The sequence below is a fragment of the Apaloderma vittatum genome, unplaced genomic scaffold (assembly GCF_000703405.1).
Source record: "Apaloderma vittatum isolate BGI_N311 unplaced genomic scaffold, ASM70340v1 scaffold38077, whole genome shotgun sequence".
NCBI lineage: Eukaryota > Metazoa > Chordata > Aves > Trogoniformes > Trogonidae > Apaloderma > Apaloderma vittatum.
In genome coordinates this window covers 7,805-30,409 of record NW_009728607.1, presented here as the reverse complement: position 1 = coordinate 30,409, position 22,605 = coordinate 7,805, and the positions used below count along the sequence as shown (strand labels likewise).

Sequence of the window (22,605 nt, the reverse complement as noted above, 5' to 3'; positions counted from 1 at the left end):
ATGGGTGCTGGCAGAGCAACTTTACCATAAGTTTTGAAAACCGAAGCTCCTTTATCTCACAGAATGCCTAAAGGATTGATGAAGTATAATATTAAATATCCCCTGTTCTGGACCGTTACCAAGGTTAAAAGCTCCAAGGAGTACAGAAATAATAAAAGAAGGAAAGATTAGGAAAGAGTACACTAGGGCAGCATCCTGCTTTACTTCCTACCTTTGCTTAAACTAAAGGTAATTTAGTTGCCTTGTTACAGAAAGAAGTAACCATGTTTGTCTTTCTCCTCTGTGTAAGTGTTGAATCTAGTGACTGATTTTGAAATAGGAGAAGTTATGAGCAATAATTAAACTCTTAAAAGTTGTGAACATAGGGGACAGAGATCTGCTGAATGACTTGGCTGCAGGAGGGGTGTCGGTGCGATCTGCCGTCTTACCAGGCGTTGGAGATCCCATAGAGGAGAGCTTATTCAAGAGCCACAGGCTGTGGAATGAGCTGCAGTTCAAACTCGTGCTGCTTGAGAAGCTAAACTCAGTCAAACATCAGCAGAAATCACAGATCTACTTATATTAGTTTGGGTGAGAAATTTTTTTTAATGCTGTTCTTTATTTTAAAAATACTGAATGGTGTAATGGGATGCTTTCTTACAATGACATGTTAAACAAAATCTGGGAGAAATGTAGAATATGTCTGGTGATCGCAGCATGGATGTTAGTTACCCTCACTTCAGACCCTAGAACTGGTAGAAAATAGAAAGAGAGCTTTACGTATGAAGAAAAGAGTTATTATCAAACTAATAAGTTTCTTTTTTTGGTTAAAACCCAACTCATCTGTCCCTTATTGTTAGCAGTGGTTAGGTGGAAATACGAATCTTGGTGCTTTCCAAAGCATTAAGACTTTTAAATCAAATAATAATGATTTAGAATAGACTTAAAGCAGGAGACTTATAGTTAAGAAAGTAAACTTACATGTTTATGGAGGAAAAACATAGTAACGGTATCAGAAGATGATGGGGCATTTGGAGCTTGGCCTGCCAAACAATTTAGTTGTTGTAAATTTAACAGCTACATGCCCTGTGCATGTAGTTCTGTGAGATGTTCTGAAGAACTGCTTGTAGAGTTTTTCATCAGGAGTATTAGAAGAACACTTCTCCACTCAAGCATCTTCCTGTTGGGCTATGACTAGTGGGGGAAATACTTGAGGAAGAGGTGGAATTGATTAAGAATGGACCTTTAGCAAGAATATTGTAGAAGGTAGAAAGTTAAACCTGCTGGAAGATTGCTGATGGAAAGGCCAAAGTGACAGAAGAATTAGCAATGAGTAGTAAGTGAGGGAAAGCAAGTATCAAGAGGTGATGGTCAGCAGTATCAAAGTTGGAAATAGAGGTTTGGAGGTGTTAGGATGCAGTGGTGGTTGACACATCTGTGCATGTGTATGTGAGTATCAAAATATAAAGATTGGATCTGGAGCTAATAGAGATGGAATTCATTGACATTGGAGGAAAAAAAAACCTGAATTTTCTTACTGTCTTTAAACCGTTCTGAAGACTAGATGATGATTTTCTGTGTATGTAAAAGTGAAAGTATGCCAAAAAGACCATTACTATACAAATTTAATATGCCGATTACTTAAGGTCTTGGTTTTTTCTTCTGAAGTAATGGCTTGTGTCAATCACTGTGTCTTGTGTTTGATGTCACGTGATTTTTTTCACTAACTATGGAATCAGAGTTCTAAATCTACAAAATGTTTGTGCGAAGGCACCTTTTTTTTTCCTGCTTTTACTTACTATGAAGTTGTGGGTTTTTTCCCATAGTCACTTTGTTGCCATTCTAAGTTTCTATCACTTAGCACAGAAGTAACCTTTTGTCTTTTTCAGGAGAAATTTGTTGTGCGCAATTTGGTACTAAAGTAATGAATGTACTGTTAATTGGCTGTAATGAGGTACGCTGCTAACAGAATTCTGTATGTAAGAGCAATATGTCTCCTGCTCCTTGAGAAAGGGACATTCAAACTGCTGCCTCCTGCGTTTTTCATTTTCAGCAGTGCACAGAACCTGTTCTGACCAATCATTCACACCTGGGACAGTTGTGCTAATTTTTGAATAACTCCTCATAAGGCAAAGAGCAAAGTATTTTGTTCACAGCTTTTCCACCTAGGGATCGGAGGTCCGTTTTTTCTCTCGCTCTACCGGTGTATCTGCAAAGTACTCCCATAGCCTTTCTCTGCAAGTCCGCTTTAGCTGAAAGCTGATGAAGCAAAGGGAAATTGCTGTTTGTGTTGGTGCCAGTTAATCATGCTAGCCCAGCAGCATTTACATTCACACCGCGGTAAGAAACACAGAGTTAATTGGAGAAGTGGCCGTATTTTACAGCTGAGCATCGCGGCAAGGCTGACTCATGGAAACTTAACTGACTCTTAGCCCTTACGGCTCATAACCGGTTTGTACCCAGGGCAATACTGGTCAGTTTTTATTTGACCCATTCTGGTAAGAGCGTTCTTTGGATTTGTGTTTCGGGCTGGGAGGAGGCAGGGCACGGTGGCTGGGTGACTTGTGTTACAAAATAGGGTAGTGAAGGAAGGCGCTGCGAAGAAGCCGTCGGGGTCTGGATGTGCTTTGTTTGGGGTTTTGTTCGCGAGAGCTGCATTTAATACGCAAAGTCAGAATTACGTATGCATTTCTGTTTTCCATATTATAGAAATTGCAGAAAATCCTTAGAAACTGTAGAATAACAAAGGTGGAGAAAATTATTCTTTATTCTTTTCACAGGGGCCACCAACAGACGCTCCTGCGGTTGATACAGCGGAACAGGTTTATATCTCGTCCCTTGCGCTGCTGAAAGTAAGTGTTCTGGGTACTACCTCTGTGAATAGTGCTGGACGTAGAGCACCTGGCACCTTTCCAAAGCTTGTGGACTTGTGCTCCTTAAGTGTTGATCAGGCTAATTTTTAAAATAAATGAATACTCAGAGTAAGAAACTTATTTTAATTACTTTTTTGTTGGCTTCATTTTTACTCTTTTATAATTCCATACAGTTTCTGAAAGTGCTACAAGTTGCAAACTACCCCTAGATCAACAAAGGCTGAAAGAACTATCCTAAGTCAAACTTGAACCTCCTGTTAAACGTACGGTGTCACTTGGTCTTAATTCCAGATGTTGAAGCATGGTCGTGCTGGTGTCCCTATGGAAGTTATGGGTCTGATGCTCGGGGAATTCGTTGATGATTACACTGTGAGAGTGATTGATGTTTTTGCAATGCCACAGTCGGGAACGGTGAGTTCTTTGCAGCTAGACCTTGATATATATTTTTGCTTGTTTGGTGTTTTACTATGGTAAATATATTTTAAAAGGTTTTCCTTCTTTACCTTATTTATGTAATCTTAACCTACTAGGTATAATTTGAACATATTTGATGGATTTAAGGCTTTCAGTAAAGGAAAATTGCTTAAACTTTTATTTTTTTAAGCAAAGACTAGTACATAAACGTATATATTGATGTATGGAGATGTTGTATCTTAACGTATACATAAATATATTGGTATAACTTCACTTACAAGATTTATAAATTGATTACTTTAAGAACTGATATACTATGAGCCAGGGGAAGGATTCAAAATGCAGAAGGTTTGATTAGAAGTGTATCGTGCCCTTAATTGCGATGGTGCGATAGATATACGTCAAACTTGCTCTCCTTGTCAGATCTTACAGTGGCAGTCTCTTAAATGATATTTCTGTAATGTGAAAAAAGGAGGTATTTTAATTTTGAGTAAGAATATTAATCTTATGAAGAGATATTTTAAAGAGATGATGAACCGGTGGGTATAATTGGAATTGATGATGGTTTTTTGTGTGTAGCTTGAATTAAATATACTTCTTAAGAAGCACGTATCCCATTGTAATTGAGCTGCACATCAATGAATTTGAAAAATTCTATTGTCCCGAGTTAATTCTGTGCACATGCATAGTATAAGTATGATCTGCAAAAAGACAGTTTGTGATATTTATTTTGAATAAAACCTGTAGTGCTGAACTTGTGAGAAACAGCAGGCCAGAGACTGCAGAACAAGAAGAGGAGAAGATGAATTCCTATGCCTGTTTAATCATGTTTACTTGTCACAGAGATAACTTAAATAGCAATTCAAAATCTTCCTTCAGTGTTTTAAAAATCACATTGAAATACTTCTAAAAATTGTATCGTACTTTTAGGGGTATTTTATCAGCTATTTCTAAATTAGTCAAATTGTCCTTTTAAACAGGTCCTTGTGCATGGTGTTTAAATGTTCCCTTGTGGAAGGTAACAAATTAAAAGATGATATTGCTTTATGTACAACTACTGTGATGTTTGTCTTCTACACCAGGGTGTCAGTGTGGAGGCAGTTGATCCTGTATTTCAAGCAAAAATGTTGGATATGCTGAAACAGACGGGAAGGTAAGTCGTCCTAAAGAGGGCTGACAGTGACAAGTTCTCCCTGCATGTTGTTTAAAAGAAACAGCTGACTTCCTGCAAAACTAGTGATGTAGGAGCTATTAGTAATGTTTAATAAAAAAATAACTGGCCTAGAAATCAGTGTAGCAGGTAATTCAGTCATTATTGCACAGGAAAATCAGAATGCAGCTCAATTTGGTATAGGCACTTACAAGGCAGTACCTGCTTAAAAGATTGATTTTTGCATTTCTTTTAATTCAGATTTAGAAATACAAATTTGTAGCTTGTTTATGAGCAATTTTAATGAAAAGAAAGGGGAAACAACTTTGTAAAAGATCCTAGTGTTTAAACAAATTTTCATTTCACTCCTGCCTCTCAACAGTTGTCGTCTCCTTGCTCGGATTCTTTTACTGTGGGAAAAACTTCAAAATTAATGTTAGCAAAAGGCTCAGCAGCTGAACAGAACAGTGCAAATTGCTTTTTGACTGAGTTCCTAGTTCTACTGCTGGTTTAATTGATATTTAATCCTTTCCCACCGTTGATTCCTGTTGTCCATGTCTGAAATGGACTTTCTGTCGTGAAAATTCAACCCTCGATGCCAAGGAGTTAAAGAGTAGATATTTACTCAAGTGCTGAAAGGGTAAAAACTGGTGCAGGGAAGGTGTGGTAACAGGGTGAAAAACTGAAAGCATTATCTTCTGCTGCTAATGTGCATCCCTTAATGATAGCCCTCTTTTGTCTCATTTATTCATGTCCGTGTTTTCACCATAGTATGGTGAGTAATTTAAATATTTCTAACTGTGTTTTTTCACAGCCCATCCTAATTATGCCCTGATACATTACTATTTCTTCTTGTGTTACGTGTTTTTTATTTTTAAGGATCTCAATATCCTCTTTGTTTCAGACCTGAGATGGTAGTTGGTTGGTATCATAGTCACCCTGGCTTTGGCTGCTGGTTGTCTGGTGTAGATATCAATACTCAGCAGAGCTTTGAAGCCTTATCAGAAAGAGCTGTTGCTGTGGTGGTGGATCCCATTCAGAGTGTAAAAGGAAAGGTATGATGGGCTTGCTTTTTTTTTTTTTAAAAAAAAAATTTTTTAAAGGTATTTTGGTAAGATGTCATATAGAAGCACTGTAAATATGTGCTTTCTGCATTAAAAATTAATGTCATTGTAAATGAAAATATAATTTTTAATCTGCATCTTACGTGAGTAGTCCTTAAACAGGCTGGAAGTGTTTGATACTGTCAGTACACATAACCAATCATAATCCTCCCGTAATATTTTGCTACTCAGGTGTCACTCAACGTGTTTGCAACTAATAAAGCAAGTATACATTGTTTCAGGTATTACATTTTGGCTACAAAAACGAAGATCAATTACTAGCAGATTGGAATAGGTTCAGGTCCCTAATGTGAGTATTAACTAAGGCAGCATTGATTTATAGGCGTTGCATATGATGGCTTTTAGTATCATTTCTGTTCCAAATGTTTTGGGCAATAAAACTTTACTGAAGACTTGGTATCAAGCGTTTGAGTTTTTGAGAAGTGTGCAGGTAAATGATTAAATATGTTAAATGATTATGAAAAGAGATTAACTTGCAAAGCATATTGGGTTATAGTTGTCCTTTGTTGAAATCTCTTTTGTTCTTGTTTAGTTCTCTTTTTATTTCTTTCTAGCCCCATATGCCATTTTCCTATTTCCTGCCTCATGACAGCAGGGAGCAGCTCTATTATCACCTTCACAGAGCTGTCTGCAAATGTGAGAGGCAATTCGATTTTGCTCAACCACAGGGAGAGTGGATTAGAAAAACTGAACGTACAGAAATTGGCTGGGTGGTTTGCTGCTTTAAAATACTGCTGAGGTGTTTTGTTTGAGCATGCACTCCCATTGTATTGTAGAATAATTATTGAAATGCATCATGGTATGGATGGATAATATTAATGTAAATTTATAAATATTTAAAAAGTAAGCTTTCATCGTCTGTAAAGCTGTAGTATCATATTTTATGTGAAACAGATCATATTAAAGCCACCAAACAATTACACTAAGGGCTCCTTGAATTTCATAATACAATATTGTACAGCTACAGTTGTATTTTCCATAGTGATTTTTTATTGTTCTGATTTTTATTTCAAATTTATGTAACAAGCAATTCAGAAATTAATAACTTCTGGTTGTTTGGAAGCTGTTAGACATCTGAATCCATTTTACTCCCACTTAAATTGCATAGAGAAGAAGAAATTTTAGGTAGAGTTTTTTGGGGGAGAAAAAAGGTGCAGTAAAATATTTAATTACTCCTTACTTATTTTTTTCTAAACCCTTTTTCCTTTATTTTCCTACTCCAAGAGGAATGCTGAAACTGAATTGAATTTTTGTGCAAATACAATTTGCAGGACTATACTAGTAATTCATTTTGGCCTCACTAGCTATTCTGTTGAGGAGAAAAGCCTGCAAGTCACACTACTGTTATAACACACTTGGTTACTAAGTGCCTTTATATTTTTTAACAACTTTTTTCCACTGTTCTTTGACAAAGATATCATCTGTGAGGGTCTTTGTTCTCTTCAGGAAATAATCTTTGGCATAGTTATTTTGAACGTGAATAAATTTTTATTCATCTATACATTTCTGGAATTTTAGTCCATCTAAATATTTCTCAAATACAGCTCTTTACGGCATTACTGCCAGTACTTGAGATCACTGGAAGTCTTATAATGTTTGTTTTTCATACATGTCTGGCTGCTACAGTCAGATTAAATTACATTCTCAGGTTTCACATTAAAAAAAAGTTTACATCTGTCATGTTTCTGGCAAGTGCATCCTTAAAAGCTTAGAAATGGAAAGAATCCTCCAAAGTATGAATAGTACTTCTAATTAATTTCTTGATTTTGGGGCTGTGGAATGTGTATGACTTTTTTATGATGCTGGTTGGCAAGATCACTTAAGTTAGAAAGTATTTTGATTTTTAGCTGAACTGAGAGAAGCACTGATTTGTTGGAGCTCAAGGGGCTTTCTTAGGTGAGGTCTGACTGCCTTAGTCTGGCGTCCAGCACCACTTTACCTGCTGGAGAGCTGGAGCTCAGGTGATTCCCGGGCGGTACCTGCTTTCTGGCAGCGCCAGCCAGAGGAGCTGCTCACAGAGGGGACTTGCTGGTGCGGCAGCCGCTGTGCTGCTGGGCTTTGGTGGCTCTGAGAGCCCAAGACCATCACTCGCTACACCTTCTACTAGCAAAACCGTCTGGCAAAAAAATAGAGTGAACATGTGGCATATAAGATTTTAATATGGTGTGTTTTGACTGAGACGAGATGTATTTAAAAACAAAGTCCAAAATAACACATTAGCTAATTTTAAACCTGCCTCGGGGCAGGTCCATGCCCATATAAATTGCTGTGGCTTATAGTCAGTGAAGCAGTCATGGCTGTGCCAGTGAAGAATAGCTGGGGCAGAGGTTATTTTCATGTGTCAGAAGGTTGAAATGAATTCTGATGAGGAGCCTAAGGTTCACCTCGACAAGATAAAGCATTAAAAAGCAGTTTGCCCTATCACTGGTAGAAAGCAGAAACTTGTTAGCTGTCCTTGTCTGGGTACATGTGTTCCAAACACCTAGTAGAATGAGGGTGTATGATTGCAATTTAAAGACAAAAATACACATAATTCTAATCAGTTAAAAAAAAAAAAAGTCAAAAAAAGGCATTTTGTGTCTTAAAGCCAATGAGCAAAAATAAAAAGGCGTATAAAATCCTTACCTAAAAGTAAAACCCTCATATGGACCTGTCGATTGAATACCAAGTGCTTTAATGGTCACTTTAGGACTGGGATACTATTACCTAAATATAGTAGCGCACATGAAGGACAAGTCCTAAATACTGATCTTATTACTTTACATACATGTTCTTGCACATGTAGTGTGCTTTTTCCTCACTACATGCTATATAATTCAGTTTTTAGACTAGTAATGTTCTAGCTGTCTGTAAAATCAACTCACAACTGGTCAGTGAATGTTGTCAGAACCCAGAGAGAAAAGTTGTTTTGGCTCTTTTTTTTCTTTTTAAAATGATTTAAATTGATTTCTATGAATGAAGTCAAAGTAAACATGCTGAGATATGGCTAGTGGGGCAACGTGGCTAGCTGTTGCTTCATCTTGGACTTCCTAATAAACCTTTCTTCTGTCCCCTCCAGTTTTCCAGTCTGTGCAATGGAAGTTGTAATATATATTTAGAATATTCCTCAAAAGTAGTAATTTCATTAAAGATCTGGAATAAAGCTAAATATTGACGTTTCATATTTATTTCCAACATACGTTTTGGAATGTCTACACGGAGAACTAAATACCTTTGCCAAACGTTTAAAATTTAGGTTTTGGACCTTAACTTAGCAGCCGTTCCTCACCTCTTAAGGAAAATAGAATTATACTAAACCACTGTAAGATATCTTTAATGCCACAAGCATTAACTTACTATATTCCACTCATATGTTAAATTAAGAAAAAAATGGTCATTTTTTGAACTGTTTTAAGCTTTAAGTCTTTATTAGGAAAAAAAATCACAATTTAAAATGACTTGTTTTTCTCGGGCAGTTCATTGGTTTCTCTTGATTAATAATTGCTGGCATGAGGGTTGATAAAATACCCCAAATTGTCAGAAATTCATTTTGTACATCTGAGAAGTTCGTGTCTGTTACACCATAATTTTTCCTAGCAAGGCACTGTCAGAATTAATTCTTGTTTTATGGCAAAAATCTTTTTTTCCTAATTATTTGCTGAGGAAAAGACTTGACTCTGCAGTAACTTTTTATAAATTCTATTTTGCATGTTAATCCCCTGCTGACAGATAAAAACAAAGATGCTTGTGCTTAAACCATATCCCATATCCTGCCACTTTTATAAGAGATTTTTGCTATATTCTATCCTTATCTTAACCTCATTCAGAGGGTGCAAGTTAAAAGAAAAAAAAGTACGTTTGGATGACCAGGTAGATAAAAATAATTTCCGTTGTAAAAGATCTTGGGAGGTCACCTAGTGTGACTTTGTGCCGAGCACGGTGTCAACATTGGGTTCAAACCAGCTCTCTGAGGGGTTTGTCCACCTGAGTCCTGAGATGCAGCAGCCTCGTGGGAATTCTTGGTCCAGTACTTCTATTTTTGCAGGTTTTTTTTTTTCCCCTTGTGTACAGTCAGCAGCTCCCCCTTGCAGTTTGTTCCTGCTGTCTCCTGCCACTTACATCATTCAAGAACTTTGCTCTGTGGTTCAGGTACCTCTTCTGGAATTGGAAGGTTTGATACTTCAAATTGTAGCCAGAATTTGGGCTGCAGTCTAAAACTATTTTGTTCAAGCAGTTTCTTTTTAGTGGAAGTCATAAACTGCTTTCTTTTTGTTCAGTTTATGAGATCCTCAGAATTTTATTCTAAAAGCAGTAACAGATATGATGAACTTTATAATTTGTTCTTTTACCCATTTTTAAAGTATTAAAAAATTATTCTTATCATGCTCCTAGAAGTTCCAAAGAGGGACAGTTATACTATATTTATTTAATTTTTAAAGTATTATTTGTCCCAAAACAGCTATTATCTGGAGAGAGGGAGAGAAAGATGATGTTTTTATTCTTGTACAGATGAATTGCTGATGAGAAGAGAGCGTAGCTGAGTTGCTGCTGGAGGTCCATAGCAAAGTTGTGTCTGACCAAAGCCAAGGTCATCTTGAGCAAGGTGAAAGTCTCAAGGTCCTTTAGAGCTGTTAAGAAAGAAAAATAATATCTTTAAATACTCTAATTGCTATTTAGAGTGGCAGAGCATTATAGGCCTGTTGTAAAAGCGTGATGGCTCAAATACCGTACTTTGAAATTTTGTAGTATTCCAGCATGTTCTTAATTCTTATTGTGCTGGTGGGATTTTATGCAGTTTTCAAAACAGACAAAATTTATGTAGGCAGGGGATAAAAGGACACCATGAAACCAACAGATCATGTGATTGGACAGAGCTTTGTTTTTCATTTGCTGGATGACCCGTTCTGGCAACCTCTTCTCTAAAACACTCCTCTTCCTCTTTTTTTTGCCCATTGGTACCTCTAAATCTAGGTGACAACCTGTGTGTAATTAGTTATGTATGTGAGAAATATGGTTTTATTAATACCTGATTTCAGTTTTGAACTCTTCAGACTAATAGATGATCACTTTCTTGATTGCTGACTGTAGGAATAAGAATTTGCAAATAGTTTTGATCTAGTTTTGATCTTCTGCTGCTTTTACATTCCAATTTAGGTTAAATTTTTTTATATGCTATCTCAGCTTGGTGACTTATGTGGGGAAAGGCACAGTTTTTGCGTTGCAAATCCTCCCAACTAACCAAGACAAATATGTGTGTGAATGGTTTTATAACTTGGTAATTACTTGATAGTCTAAAAGAGCGAATCCAAAAGCAGAAATTTAACAATTACTCTTCTGAACGTTGGCATTACCATCTAGTCTCAAGGGCTGAACATATCTTACACTAGTTTTCAGAAAGATTGCATGTTTTCAGACCTCTACTCTTTTATCAGAGTAGTATTATTTTTCCTTAGAATCTGTTTGTTTTCCTTGTTTGTTTGAATTATCCACAGGTTTGGAGGAGATGGTGACTACTTTTTTAAGAAGGCAGAGAAAAAAAACAGTCCTTAAAATGAGATGTGTGGAGACACACTAGTGTAATACCTGAAACTTGAAATTTAAAATAGCCAATGAAGAATTAAGTAGGAGCCACATAACAAGATTTTCTCTATATACCCGTCTCCCTTTGCCACTTCATGTATTTGCCTTAATAACCTTTACCTTAATAAATCTTGCCTAGACACAAGTGAATTCAACGGTCATTGGGGTATAGCTTGAAAGTATTAATTAGAAACAAATAAAATAGTCAATTGGTTATATTGTCACTACTGCTTTGGAGAAATGTCTGTTTATTATGAATTATTATGCAGATAGTGTTTTACAAGAATATATATTTTAAAATGTGTCATGCCTACAATTTTGTTAGAATCTTTTCTACCTTATTAGAACTGGAGTTGCTAACACTTTCCTAACGTAAAGGGAAAAATTCTAAAATAGAGAAGGTAACTTAACAGTCTGTAACTTCAGTTGAAATTTCAGCGGTACGTTTCTGTGCATTCTGTACAATATCTTGTATATTTTGATACTCTTGGAACACTGTGGTGTTTCTTAATACTGACGGATGCCTTAACCTGCCTATCGGGGATGGAAACATTCTGACTTGATCTAGGCAAGAACCAAGTTTTGGTAGGAGCTTGATTTGAAGAATAAGGAAGTAGATACATTTCGTTTAATTACTGTCGGTGTGAGAAGATCAATGCTCTTGATGCTCTTTTCCCGGAAGGATCACACGAGTAAGAGATGAATTGCATGTGTACCACAGCACAGGTCGCTCCGTGTTTTCAGTTCAGGGTGTGTGTTTCTAAACCTAGGCACAAACTGCCAAGTATTGAGCTGTTCTAGTACTGCCAGTATTCCGCAGTTTTGGTACTGTTTTGTTTGAAAAACAGCAGTTTTTAATGCCCATGTTCAGAACAGCCGATTTTGAATGTTTTGAATATTTTACTTCCTAATTTTTTAGTGGTATGGCAACACTGTTAGTGTCAGTGCTGGTGTTCTAAAGTTCTTTAGACTGTCTGTGCTTTATTAAAAGTGATACATATTTACCTACTAAACCATTTACACAGGTTACTTTAGTTCATGCCCTTCCTTAAGACAAAAAAAAAGTTCCACGAAGACTTTTTGTTGAAGAGTATTAAATGTTTAATTTCCTTTTGCCATGGTGGATGTAGAACAGTCCATTTATCTTCATTAAAGCATATAGCTTTAAACCGTGTGGCTTTGCTGCTTGGGAGTTATGGATGCATGCCCTCACTTGTCAAGATAAATGTATTATACTGTAGTTCTCTCCCCTCCTAGTATGGATATTCGAGTTGTACTGTGGGTTTGACCACAAGTAAGCAATTCTCTGAGGATAGACAAGGAAAATGCACGTACTCCTAGGAATATATTTTCCAGAGCTAAAATTGACATTTTATAAATAATTTCCATGTTGCAAACTTCAGACTCACAATCACAGCAATTCAGTGATATGCATTTGGCATGAGTCAGTTTCAGTTCTTAGTGCTTTTCATTGGAAATGGCATAAAAAGTAAGATTTCTTTGAATTTTTTATGTTGTGGGCTTACAGGGGACAGAAGATGTTCTTCACTTGTAGTTGTCTAACAGTGCATGGCAGCATAAATAACGAAATGGTCATAAACCCGAGCTGCACTTCTCGGGTCACATGTTCCATTTCATTTTTAAAGAATCTAGAAACAAACTTAAGCAGTTGATAACAGGTCAGTTGCAGGTGATAAAAGAGATTTTAGATGGGACATTACTTCTTTTTCCACACCTGGCATAACGACATTATATCCTCCACAGAGTTGTCTTTAAGTGCTGGTGTGTTTGTTCATAAACATATGGCATAAACAATACATAGTTATTTGAATTCCAAGGACACAATACATTTTTAAAGATAGTCACCATATGTCATAGATTCCTCAGTGGAAAAAATATTGATATTGGATTTTTTTTTTTAATTTAAACAACAAAAAAAGGCTGACTTATTTCTGACTGAAGTTTGTTGTTAAAATGCAGTGGGCCTTGTAGAACAGGAGTATTTCTTTCAATATTGTTTGTAGATTTTAAATTGGAGGCATTTAAGAATCAAGTTTGTAAAGTATTCTTGAAATTCTCTTTTTTTTTTAAATTACCCCACGAAGTTATGAAGACTGTTTTAGAAGTGATTATATATATATGGCATTCACACTCCCAGAAGAAGCTGAGAAGAATAAGAAGTCTGGCTACTAAGCATCCTAAATTTTAATCAAGCCATTATTAAAAAAACCAAACCAACTATATGCAGGCTAAAAAACGCTGAATTTTTATCTAGTAGCAATTGAGGAGTCCAGCGCTTATCTTAGATTGTGAAGAGCTATGAATCGTATTAATTTTAGCTATCCTCAAATTTGTTAAGTATGATGGAGATAATTGTAAATTTTGTTTCTAAAAATACGTTATGTGGGCACTACTGTGGGTTGTTGACCCTGGGGAAATGCTTAAAAGATGCCACGGAGTTATTGTTTTTTTATATTATTATGCTTTCTGAAGCTAAGACAGATGTACAAAAAGATGCCGTTTTTATTTTGTATTGGCAGCTTCCAAATATTTAGTATCTATTTCCAAGAGCTGCAATTAGTAAAGCATCCATGGTACTGAAATCCACACATCCCACAAGCTAATTATATTTGCAAGGTCAGATTGAATACATATTTTCAGAAAAATAAAGGGTTATATAAATGTGTCTTCTACTTGGCTGTTATATCACAGTTTGTTGATCTGGAGTATAATGTGTACAATTCACAAATTTGTCTGATAACAGAAAGTGGTGTGTGATTGTGTTTATTTTACTAACCAGTATATTCACAGCAATCACTTCCAAATATCTCTCCAGTAAAGATGTGTTAATTACAAAACAGACAAGGTCTTCTATTATATTAAAGCTACTTTTTTTTTTGAATCACACATGTAAATAGCATCATCAACCCCTATTTTAGTCCTCTGTTTTGATCTGTGAGTTGCGCATAGACCAAAGGTGCTATTAAAGACTCAGTATATGAAATAGGCAGCATTATATGAACAAAATTTATTCAACAAGAAAACAGACCTTTAACATGAATTTAACAAGCCTGAGAAATTATAAACTCTCATATGCTGCAGATTCATGCAGTGATAATAAACAAAAAAGGAAAGTAAGAGGTTTCCTTAAGCTAGCCAAACTGCTAATGGTTTTGTTATAAGCTGTCTGCTGTTGGAATGACCTCTGAAAAGTCTGAAGACACTTGTAGTAGGAAAAATTAAATGGTCAGAGTGGTGAAAGAGTTGCACTATGCGCGTGCATTTAAAAAAAAATAAATTTACCTTCACGTTTCTGGAAAATAGCCCCGTGGAATATGTTGTTTAACATTTTTATCTCTTTGCAGGAAGGGAATTTAGCACGAAGCTTGGAGACTAGTTTTTACTAAAACAGCACATGCTGCATTGTATAATTTAAGTACGTCGAAAGCTTAACATTTTTGCATGAGAAATACTGCCTCCTTACAACGAAAATCTAAGTCACTGAGTGGGGTTTTATGCTGCTTCTAATGAATCCTTAGAGGTTCTTTGTTCACAATAACGTGTCCGAAGTTTTCATCCCGGAACATGGAGTGACCATGTTGCTGTCATCTGATTGCGTCATGGTGTACTTCAAAATATACAAACGTAGAGAGGAAACTTCAGCTTCTACACGCCTCCAAGTGCTCACCAAGGCTTTTTTCTTGCATCTTACTGTGGCATAATTAACACCTACTTCACCCATTGCTCATTAGTACACTGGACATTAATGAGTCTCTTTATTTTGATAGAATCCTCTAAAGGAGGGACTGATCTGTGCTCCCTGTGGAAAAAAAGCAATTACGTTTTGTAGAAATGACTGTGTAGGATTTATTTGGTATTTATGTTTTTATTGTGTATTAGGTCTAAATTTAGCCTCCAGGTTGTTGAGCATGTTAGTTTCTTTAAGATGGTTGCTATAGTGATAGCAGCAAATTCCTTTAATCTTAGTGTAGTTAAAGTATTTAGTTACCATTGGTCGTCACAGTGCAACCGAGATGAGAAATACCATTCACACACATACTTTTTGTACCCCTCCGAGATTGTACAAATGGCAATTTTTAAAGCTTAATATTTGTGATTTATGAATTTAATATTTCATACCACTTTCTGCTAGATGGGTATTTGTTCTCTTTGGGCAATACCTGCATTTAATTCCATCAGAAGGACAGATAGAGCGGGCAGTCCTTTCCCGTGCAAGTAGCACCTGAAACAGCAAAAATTATTTCTGGTCAGCGTTAAGGCGCTTGACTAACAATCAGTATCACTCAGAAATATTTTAGCAGCTTTTAATATGAAATTTATCCAATTGAACCTTGAGAACACCAGCTGAAATGCTGAATTCATTATCAAAACCAAGTTTAGTAGGTTTGTTTTTTCTTTATTTTGGGTTTTCTTTTAATTTTACATGACTCAAGTCCCAAACCGAAGCCATGCTTGGCAGGGCCATTCAATCTTGGATAAGCTCAACGTAGTGAAGTTCTCAGTTAAACTCAGGTCTAGAAGCATGGCCATTAGTAAGTCATAAAGCAGCTCCTTGCAATTATAGTCTGCTGCCAAGTTCATGTTTCTTGCTCCTCAGGGTGAATTTTTACTTGCTTAGGTTTTTTCCCCCTTATCTAGCTCGTCTCTGGAGAACCCATGGTGTGGAATTTTTTTTGCTTTGCTTGACTTTTTAATTTATACTGCCTGTTTGTTACGGCTGGGCATTTTCAGGTGTTCATAAACTAGAGGATCTGGTTAAAATGGAACACACAGATTGTGTCCAAAAGCTTGCCGCTAATGTTTTGTGATAGAGAAAACCTGATCATGATTTCAAAAAAAAATACATTAAAAATACTATTATTTTATATGTTATCACAAAGAATGTATTGATACATAGAAACTGCTTCAGATGTTTTTGAGAAATAAATTTTTTAAAATGCAACGCCTTTTTTTGTAGCATTAGTGTCAGATGGCATGCTTCTGTTGCATATTAAATCTGAACTGAGTTGGGGGGGAGTTTATTTTTTTTTAAAAAAAAGGCACTGTTAATTCACTTCAGTTGGGTCACAGCCTAACTATTTTAACAGAGAAGTTTAGTTGGGGATTTTTTGTACGTTTTCTGCGTGCAGTTTTAAGTTATGGTATATGCAGACGGATCTGGCCCGTCAACGGAGGGACCAGGCAATAGCCCTTAGTGATGCTGAGTCAGTCAACGTGACTGAAATAGTTGGGTCTCAAAAGTAAATACACCAGGTGATAAGTTATTAGGCTTTTTCAGTTTACACATTGATTTTTTTTCCTTATAAATACTTGCCAATTAATTGTATTTCTACATGAGTGACCTCGATATTTATATTATACTAATAAAACACCTGCGAATTTAGTTACTTATATTTGTGTAAATGGAGAAGAGATGCCTAGAGCAAGGGGGGAGACTCAGTGTCCCTCTCTGCAGATTTTCAGTGTCAGTGGTTGATTTCTTGTTTGTTCTACATAAAGGGTTTGGTTCAGGTCTAATTCCTCAAAATATCAAACCAGCCATATAAATGTATCTGTTGTCCAATCCAATGAAATGATTGTAGAAAAGCTGTTATTAAGATATTTAAACTACTTGGTTTAACGAGCTAGAACACCTCTTGAAACGTATGCAGGCAAGATGCCCGCAGAGAACGCCGAGTACTATTCCTGTGGATGCACAAGGCTGTGCGTGCACTGGCCCAGTTAATTGACTGGTTTCTAACCAAGAAAATCTTACGTTGCAATTATGAGTCTGTAATGGTGAGTTACCCAGGAAGAGACTGGGTTTGAGTATGACGTTGATATGTTCTCCGTTCTGTTTCACCTCCCGTTGGCGTTGGATTAGGAGTGTGGGGTTTTATTGGATGGGGCCATGAAATCCTATTTCCAGAGATTTTCATAGACAAATTCAGCACAGGACAGTCTAAAAATCAGTGATGGTACTACTTTATTTGCAGTGAAATAGCACTGAATACTACCTACCGTGTACCTTTAAATCATAAATGACCTTGGTTTTCTTTTACTCTGTTTTTTACTCCTGAGCATGACACTGACAAGGACTTTTTAATCCATCAGACAGTTTATAGACCCTTTCGTAGTCACAAGAAGCAAAAAGCATCTGACTAGAAGGGAATACATGGGGCAAGTTCCTTGCTGGCTATAATTTTGTTGTCATTTCAAGTATTGTGGTAGTATAATTGATGTGACAGGACTGGGCTTTAGACTTGGTCCCTTAGCTTGTGCTCACTTTCAGTTTTAGTCTCTCTCTGTCATTCACTTTGATTGGATAAGATTTAGGTGACAAACATATGCATACCTTTGAAGCTTAGACTAAGCCTACATAAAAATGCAATGTTATACGATGATATCGTGTATATAAAACTTAAAGCTCCATGGAAAAGGTAATAATTGGTGTCACCTTACGATACAAGGTAGTGCAGTGTGCTGATAGCATAGCCAGCAGGAGGCTCTTTTTTATTAATATTATAATTAAATGATTTTCTGGATAAAGGCCAGGAAGAGATGAGAGTTGATTGTGCCTTGTCCACTGTTGCTTGGCACTATTAGTTGCATTTTCTAAAAAGAATTGACTTGACATCTTGTTTTTACAGGTTGTTATTGATGCCTTCAGATTGATCAATGCTAATATGATGGTCTTGGGACATGAACCAAGACAAACAACTTCAAATCTGGGTCACTTAAACAAGCCATCTATCCAGGTAAATCCAGTGTTGATGGTCCTGTAAACTGCAAGATTTATTCAACAATTTTGGGGAAGGGTACCTAAAACCAGTAAGCTACAAATTGTTTATTGTTCTCTGTATAGCATTTTTCTGCATGCATTTATAATTTATGTGATTCATCAATGGAGTTATATATGTGAAGGGTTTAAAATGGAGCCCTAAATTAGCTACTGAAGTGTGAATGCCTGTATAAGTATATACTGCAAAGGTTGAAGTACAGATTTATCGAAATGGAAACTTTTGAAAGTGACAATTGATGTCATACTGTGTGATGCAAGGTAGGTACAGTTTTCAGTACAGTTTTCAAATTAAAAACCGCTTCTTATTAACGTTCCAGCTTTTCTAAAGATAAATTGTTCTGAAGCAAATTATGGAGAGAGTTCCCTCTTTGTTGATGATCTTGTCCTTCTACTGTATGTTTATATAGGTTCTTGCTTAATGTGTAATCTGGGCTTCAGCTTGTAATGTGTCTTAGATAATTAGTCTTCAATTTTTATATAATGCAGTCATTTGTTGGAAAAAAAAAAGATGGAGTAGGAGATGCAGTAGATAAGTAGGATGATTGGCTTCAACTGTAACATTTCTTTAGAGTATGCTGTCTTATATTTCTTTGCAAGCATTTGTGAAGCTTAAATATTCAGTTTGATTTCTGAAGTTGACTTTCTCTAGTAAGGCAAAAATATTGGTCTTCAATGAAGCAAACTTTTTTTTTTTTTTTTTGAGAAATAGCTTCTCTCCTGAAACAAGTATCCTCTGGAGTGTATAATGCTTTTATCTATGTCATTCTTCTGCCTTAATGTTTTTTCCTTTTTTCTCTCCAGAAAACTTTCTTCCTTTCTATGCATTCTAAAAGGCATGTGTACTTGCAGCCATGAAGCCTAATTCCTGCTCATTTGATCTGTTACTTGAACAACAAATGTAATATTTTCTAGATAAACATCCAAGAAAAAGAGCATACACCAGCTGTAGTAGAACTGAGATAAGAGCCAAGCTTCTGCTCTAAGAGAGGTGACCTCTGGGAGTTACTAGATCACCATACCCCTCTCTTTCAAAAGATCAGTTATGTTTTGTTACCAGTGCATTGAAGCTGTTATTTTTACTATTTATAAAAATGCTAGCAAAAAAAAAATAAAATCAGACAATTAAAGACTGTCTGCTTCAGGAGGTGGTTGTGTTTTACCTTTGATATTTGAATTGGTAAAAACTACAAACTCTAATGAGTCTGAACCAAGCGGCTCATACTCTTGATTGGCTCTAGGCAAGCCCGTACTTGCGTATTTCAGAGCATTTCTAAGTGGGCTTTTCTGGACAGTGTGTAATGACCTTCCTTGCAAACCCCTGTAGTATTGTTCAGCTTCATTATTTTGAGATCACTCTCAATACGGTGGCATATTTTGACCACGGGAGTTTTGAGTTTCTGTTGTTAGAGTGGGTATTTTTTGTTTGTGTTGGTTTTTTTTGAAAGTTGGCAGTGAGCAGTTTCAAATGTCGTTGTTAAGCTAAAAATCATAACTTAAAATGGTACTCTGTTCTCAAAAATGCAAGGGTTCTCCAGTGTTGTTTTACATTATTCTAAGGTTATGAATCAAATTCTGACCCCACCTGAGGTCAGCAGCAAGCTTAATATTGATTTCAGCTTGGCTAGAAGCAGGGATTTTAAGACATTCCTTAAAATTTCAAGAGTAGGAATAGTACATGGCTTGACTTCATTCCTGGTTTTGTGGGTTTTTTTCTTTTTGTTTATCAACAACCAATTTAAAAAATGGTCTTTATGCATCTAATTTGTAAGGTTTATTGAAATGATGGCTTCCATTTGAAATAAAATACAAAGCAAGCTTTGCTTTCAAGTGGTTTATGGGTTTTTAATTTAACCTGCTGGGGTGGCTAAACTACAGTTACTGTTCGGGTTTGAAGTTTAACAGCTGCTACCTTCTATATCTGTGCACTTTAAAGGAGCGATTTTGGAAGGAGGCAGGGAAGGGAGAGGATAGTGGGGAAAGGCAAAGAGGTTTGTCAAATTGTAGGCGCTTTAGGAAACTCCTTAAATACCTACGACTGAGTTTAAGCACAAACCTACCAATCACACATGCAGTCCTATTGAATGGGATGGGAAATTGGCGGTGGAAATTACTTATTGCTAATAGTTTCAAGCATAAATTAATTTATTGGTGATAAAACCTATATTTTACAGTTTTATTTGTAGTAAGTGGTACAAGTAATGGTTATATATAACTGCTGCTTCTAGTAAATGTAACCATTCAAATGGTTTTGTATCTTTGTATGCATGTTTACGAAAGTTATCTGTTTAAAATGCGTGTATGAGAGTATTTTCAGCTTTCATACAGATAACTTTGGAATGCTGAAATATTAAGTTGCGTGAGATGCAAATACACGTTGATTTTTATATAGCTCTAGAGCATATATTTCAACAGAAATAAGGTGGAATGATTGAAACATAAGAAATATTTACCACTAATTCTGCGTGTTTTATGTATGATTTATCATATCTCATTTCTAAATGTATTCTTCATATATAAACATTTATTTGAAAAATAGACAGTTTTAGTTGTGATGAGGATTTATCATGATCTACTTAACCCCCTGTAGCCCCCAATTATTAATCCACTGACCCTTAAATCATAAATGTAAAAAAAAGTTTATGTAATGCATATGAGCAAAATAGAAGATTCATGCGTTTAGGTGTCACGTAAACTAATCCCAGTTGATCGGATTGTGACATAAAAATTTAAGGACAAATTTGCAAAGAGTGTAATTATAATGAGGGACACTTTTGTATTTTTATTTTTTATTCGTGTAAAGTTAGAAAATAAAATTAGCTTTAAGATCCAAAGTTAATTTGAGGCACGTAGTCTAATGAATATCACAGCTTCATCTACTCTCCCTTTGTATTGTACCGTAGAGAATGAACTTGGGAATGTTGGCAGGGGTTGTAAATAAATAGATAGCCAACATTTTTTTGTTCATAACAGCAATAGCCTTGTATTTTAACAGAAGTGATAACCAAATTTATTGAGAGAGGAAGGATTTGAGAGAAATATGTTTGTGCATATGTATCGGTCAAAAGTTTGCAGGCAGTTACTACTTTTTCCTATAATAGTTGTTACTGTGTGAAAAAATCCATGGTTTAGAAATAGCAAGTATAAGTGTCAGTTAACGAACACCAAAAGAGAAATTGGAACAGGTATATTTACTCGATGCCTATTTATAGACTTCATATATGGTTCTTTGTGCTTTTCCTTTTATTAAGTGGTGTTTGAAGATGACTGTATTTAAATGAACTCTTCTTTTCTAATACTCCTTTATCTGGTGGGCAATTTTTATGCAAACTTTTTTCCTGAATTTTACAGGCACTGATTCATGGATTAAACAGACATTACTATTCCATCACCATAAACTACAGGAAGAATGAGCTAGAACAGAAGGTAATTGTTTTAGCCTTCATTCAGAGGACAAAGGATGCTACACAAACTGTTTAAGATTTGTGGCAATATTCTGATTTCAACTGCTGATGCTTCCGGTAGCTGTTTTAACTCTCCTGGAGTAGAAGGCTCCTCTTTTAGGAAGAACTTAGATGTGTAGTCGTGGTTATGATACTTTCCAAACCCACGTTCTAATATTCACACACATAGTTTGACAACCTTTTTGTCCACGTGCGTTATGGAAAGTGCTCACGCTGTTCTCCACACTTAACAGGTTTGTGCAAGGTTTGAGATTTTCAGTGCTGAAGCTGAAAGACATGCTAGCTGCCTTAGGTTTGCACAGGCTGGAATTTCTGAATCTAGAAGCCCACGTTTTCCAAAACGGAATTATATAACCAAGGAATCTCAGCTTTTTACTTGCCGTAATCACTTTGAGAGAAGACGTTTCAGTTGGTATTAAGCTCCCCAAGACTTCACTGAATATCAGGAATTAGTGATGTCTTGCATTTACAGAAAAAGTACTGTTCAGTTCCTGACAACAAATAATGTCAGTCACTTTCGCACCAAACTTCCTCGGTTACAAGTACAATCTAGCTTGACAGTCTCAACCAGGAAAACAAAACAAAACAAAAAAGCTCCTTTGTCGTCTACAAAAGTTAATTCTTAAAAAGCCAGATTCTGTCTCAGTTATGCCTGTGTATGTTCATGGGCCTTGTTAGGGTTATAAATTGATCTTAGAGCTGGAGTTTATGGTGAAATTGTCAGAATAGTTTTCTCTCTTAATTTTAGCTTTTAGAGGGATAGAAATAATAACCCCGGTTTTGAATGAAGGAAGGACATGCATGTGTATCGAGGAGTTGAACCCTTTTTAGGATGGTATCAGACCTTCAAGACCTCACTGTTACTGAGAAGAGTAACTAATTGAACAAAACCAGCTCTCTCAGGAAATGTCTGTGAAGCTTCTGGAGATCATCGTTTCCCTTCAGATACAACAGTGTGGCCAATGCAGTCTTCCTGAAGCTCCAAGAGTTTATTTTCTGTAATGGCTTTACTTATCTAGGTTATTAGCTTTGCTAGTATGAGAATAATCTTGACTGAATTAGGGAAATTTTTAATCTGTGAGGCAGTAACTATCTCCACACATCTTTCCTAAGCCAGGTTTGTACTTGTCTCAAACCCCCCTCGTAGCGGTGGTGATCTGTTATCTCCATCTGTAGTAAGATATTGGATGAGGAGTCCATCACACCAAACCAGAATTTTAAAATCCAGATAACCTATCTAAAC

At 36.1% G+C, this 22,605-nt stretch overlaps 1 protein-coding gene across 1 annotated transcript in view; it reads left to right on the top strand.

Moving 5' to 3' along the window:
• Window positions 1–365: 365 nt before the first annotated feature.
• Window positions 366–22,605, top strand: part of PSMD14 (proteasome (prosome, macropain) 26S subunit, non-ATPase, 14) — a gene marked incomplete at its 5' end in the record, with an annotated part of 27,215 nt that continues 4,975 nt past the window's right edge. Inside the window, 7 exons of the mRNA XM_009874125.1 lie at window positions 366–440; window positions 2,758–2,831; window positions 3,144–3,263; window positions 4,349–4,419; window positions 5,321–5,471; window positions 17,750–17,857; window positions 21,250–21,324. Of these exons, the coding sequence (XP_009872427.1) occupies window positions 366–440; window positions 2,758–2,831; window positions 3,144–3,263; window positions 4,349–4,419; window positions 5,321–5,471; window positions 17,750–17,857; window positions 21,250–21,324 (674 nt within the window). The remainder of the gene's footprint in view (window positions 441–2,757; window positions 2,832–3,143; window positions 3,264–4,348; window positions 4,420–5,320; window positions 5,472–17,749; window positions 17,858–21,249; window positions 21,325–22,605) is intronic.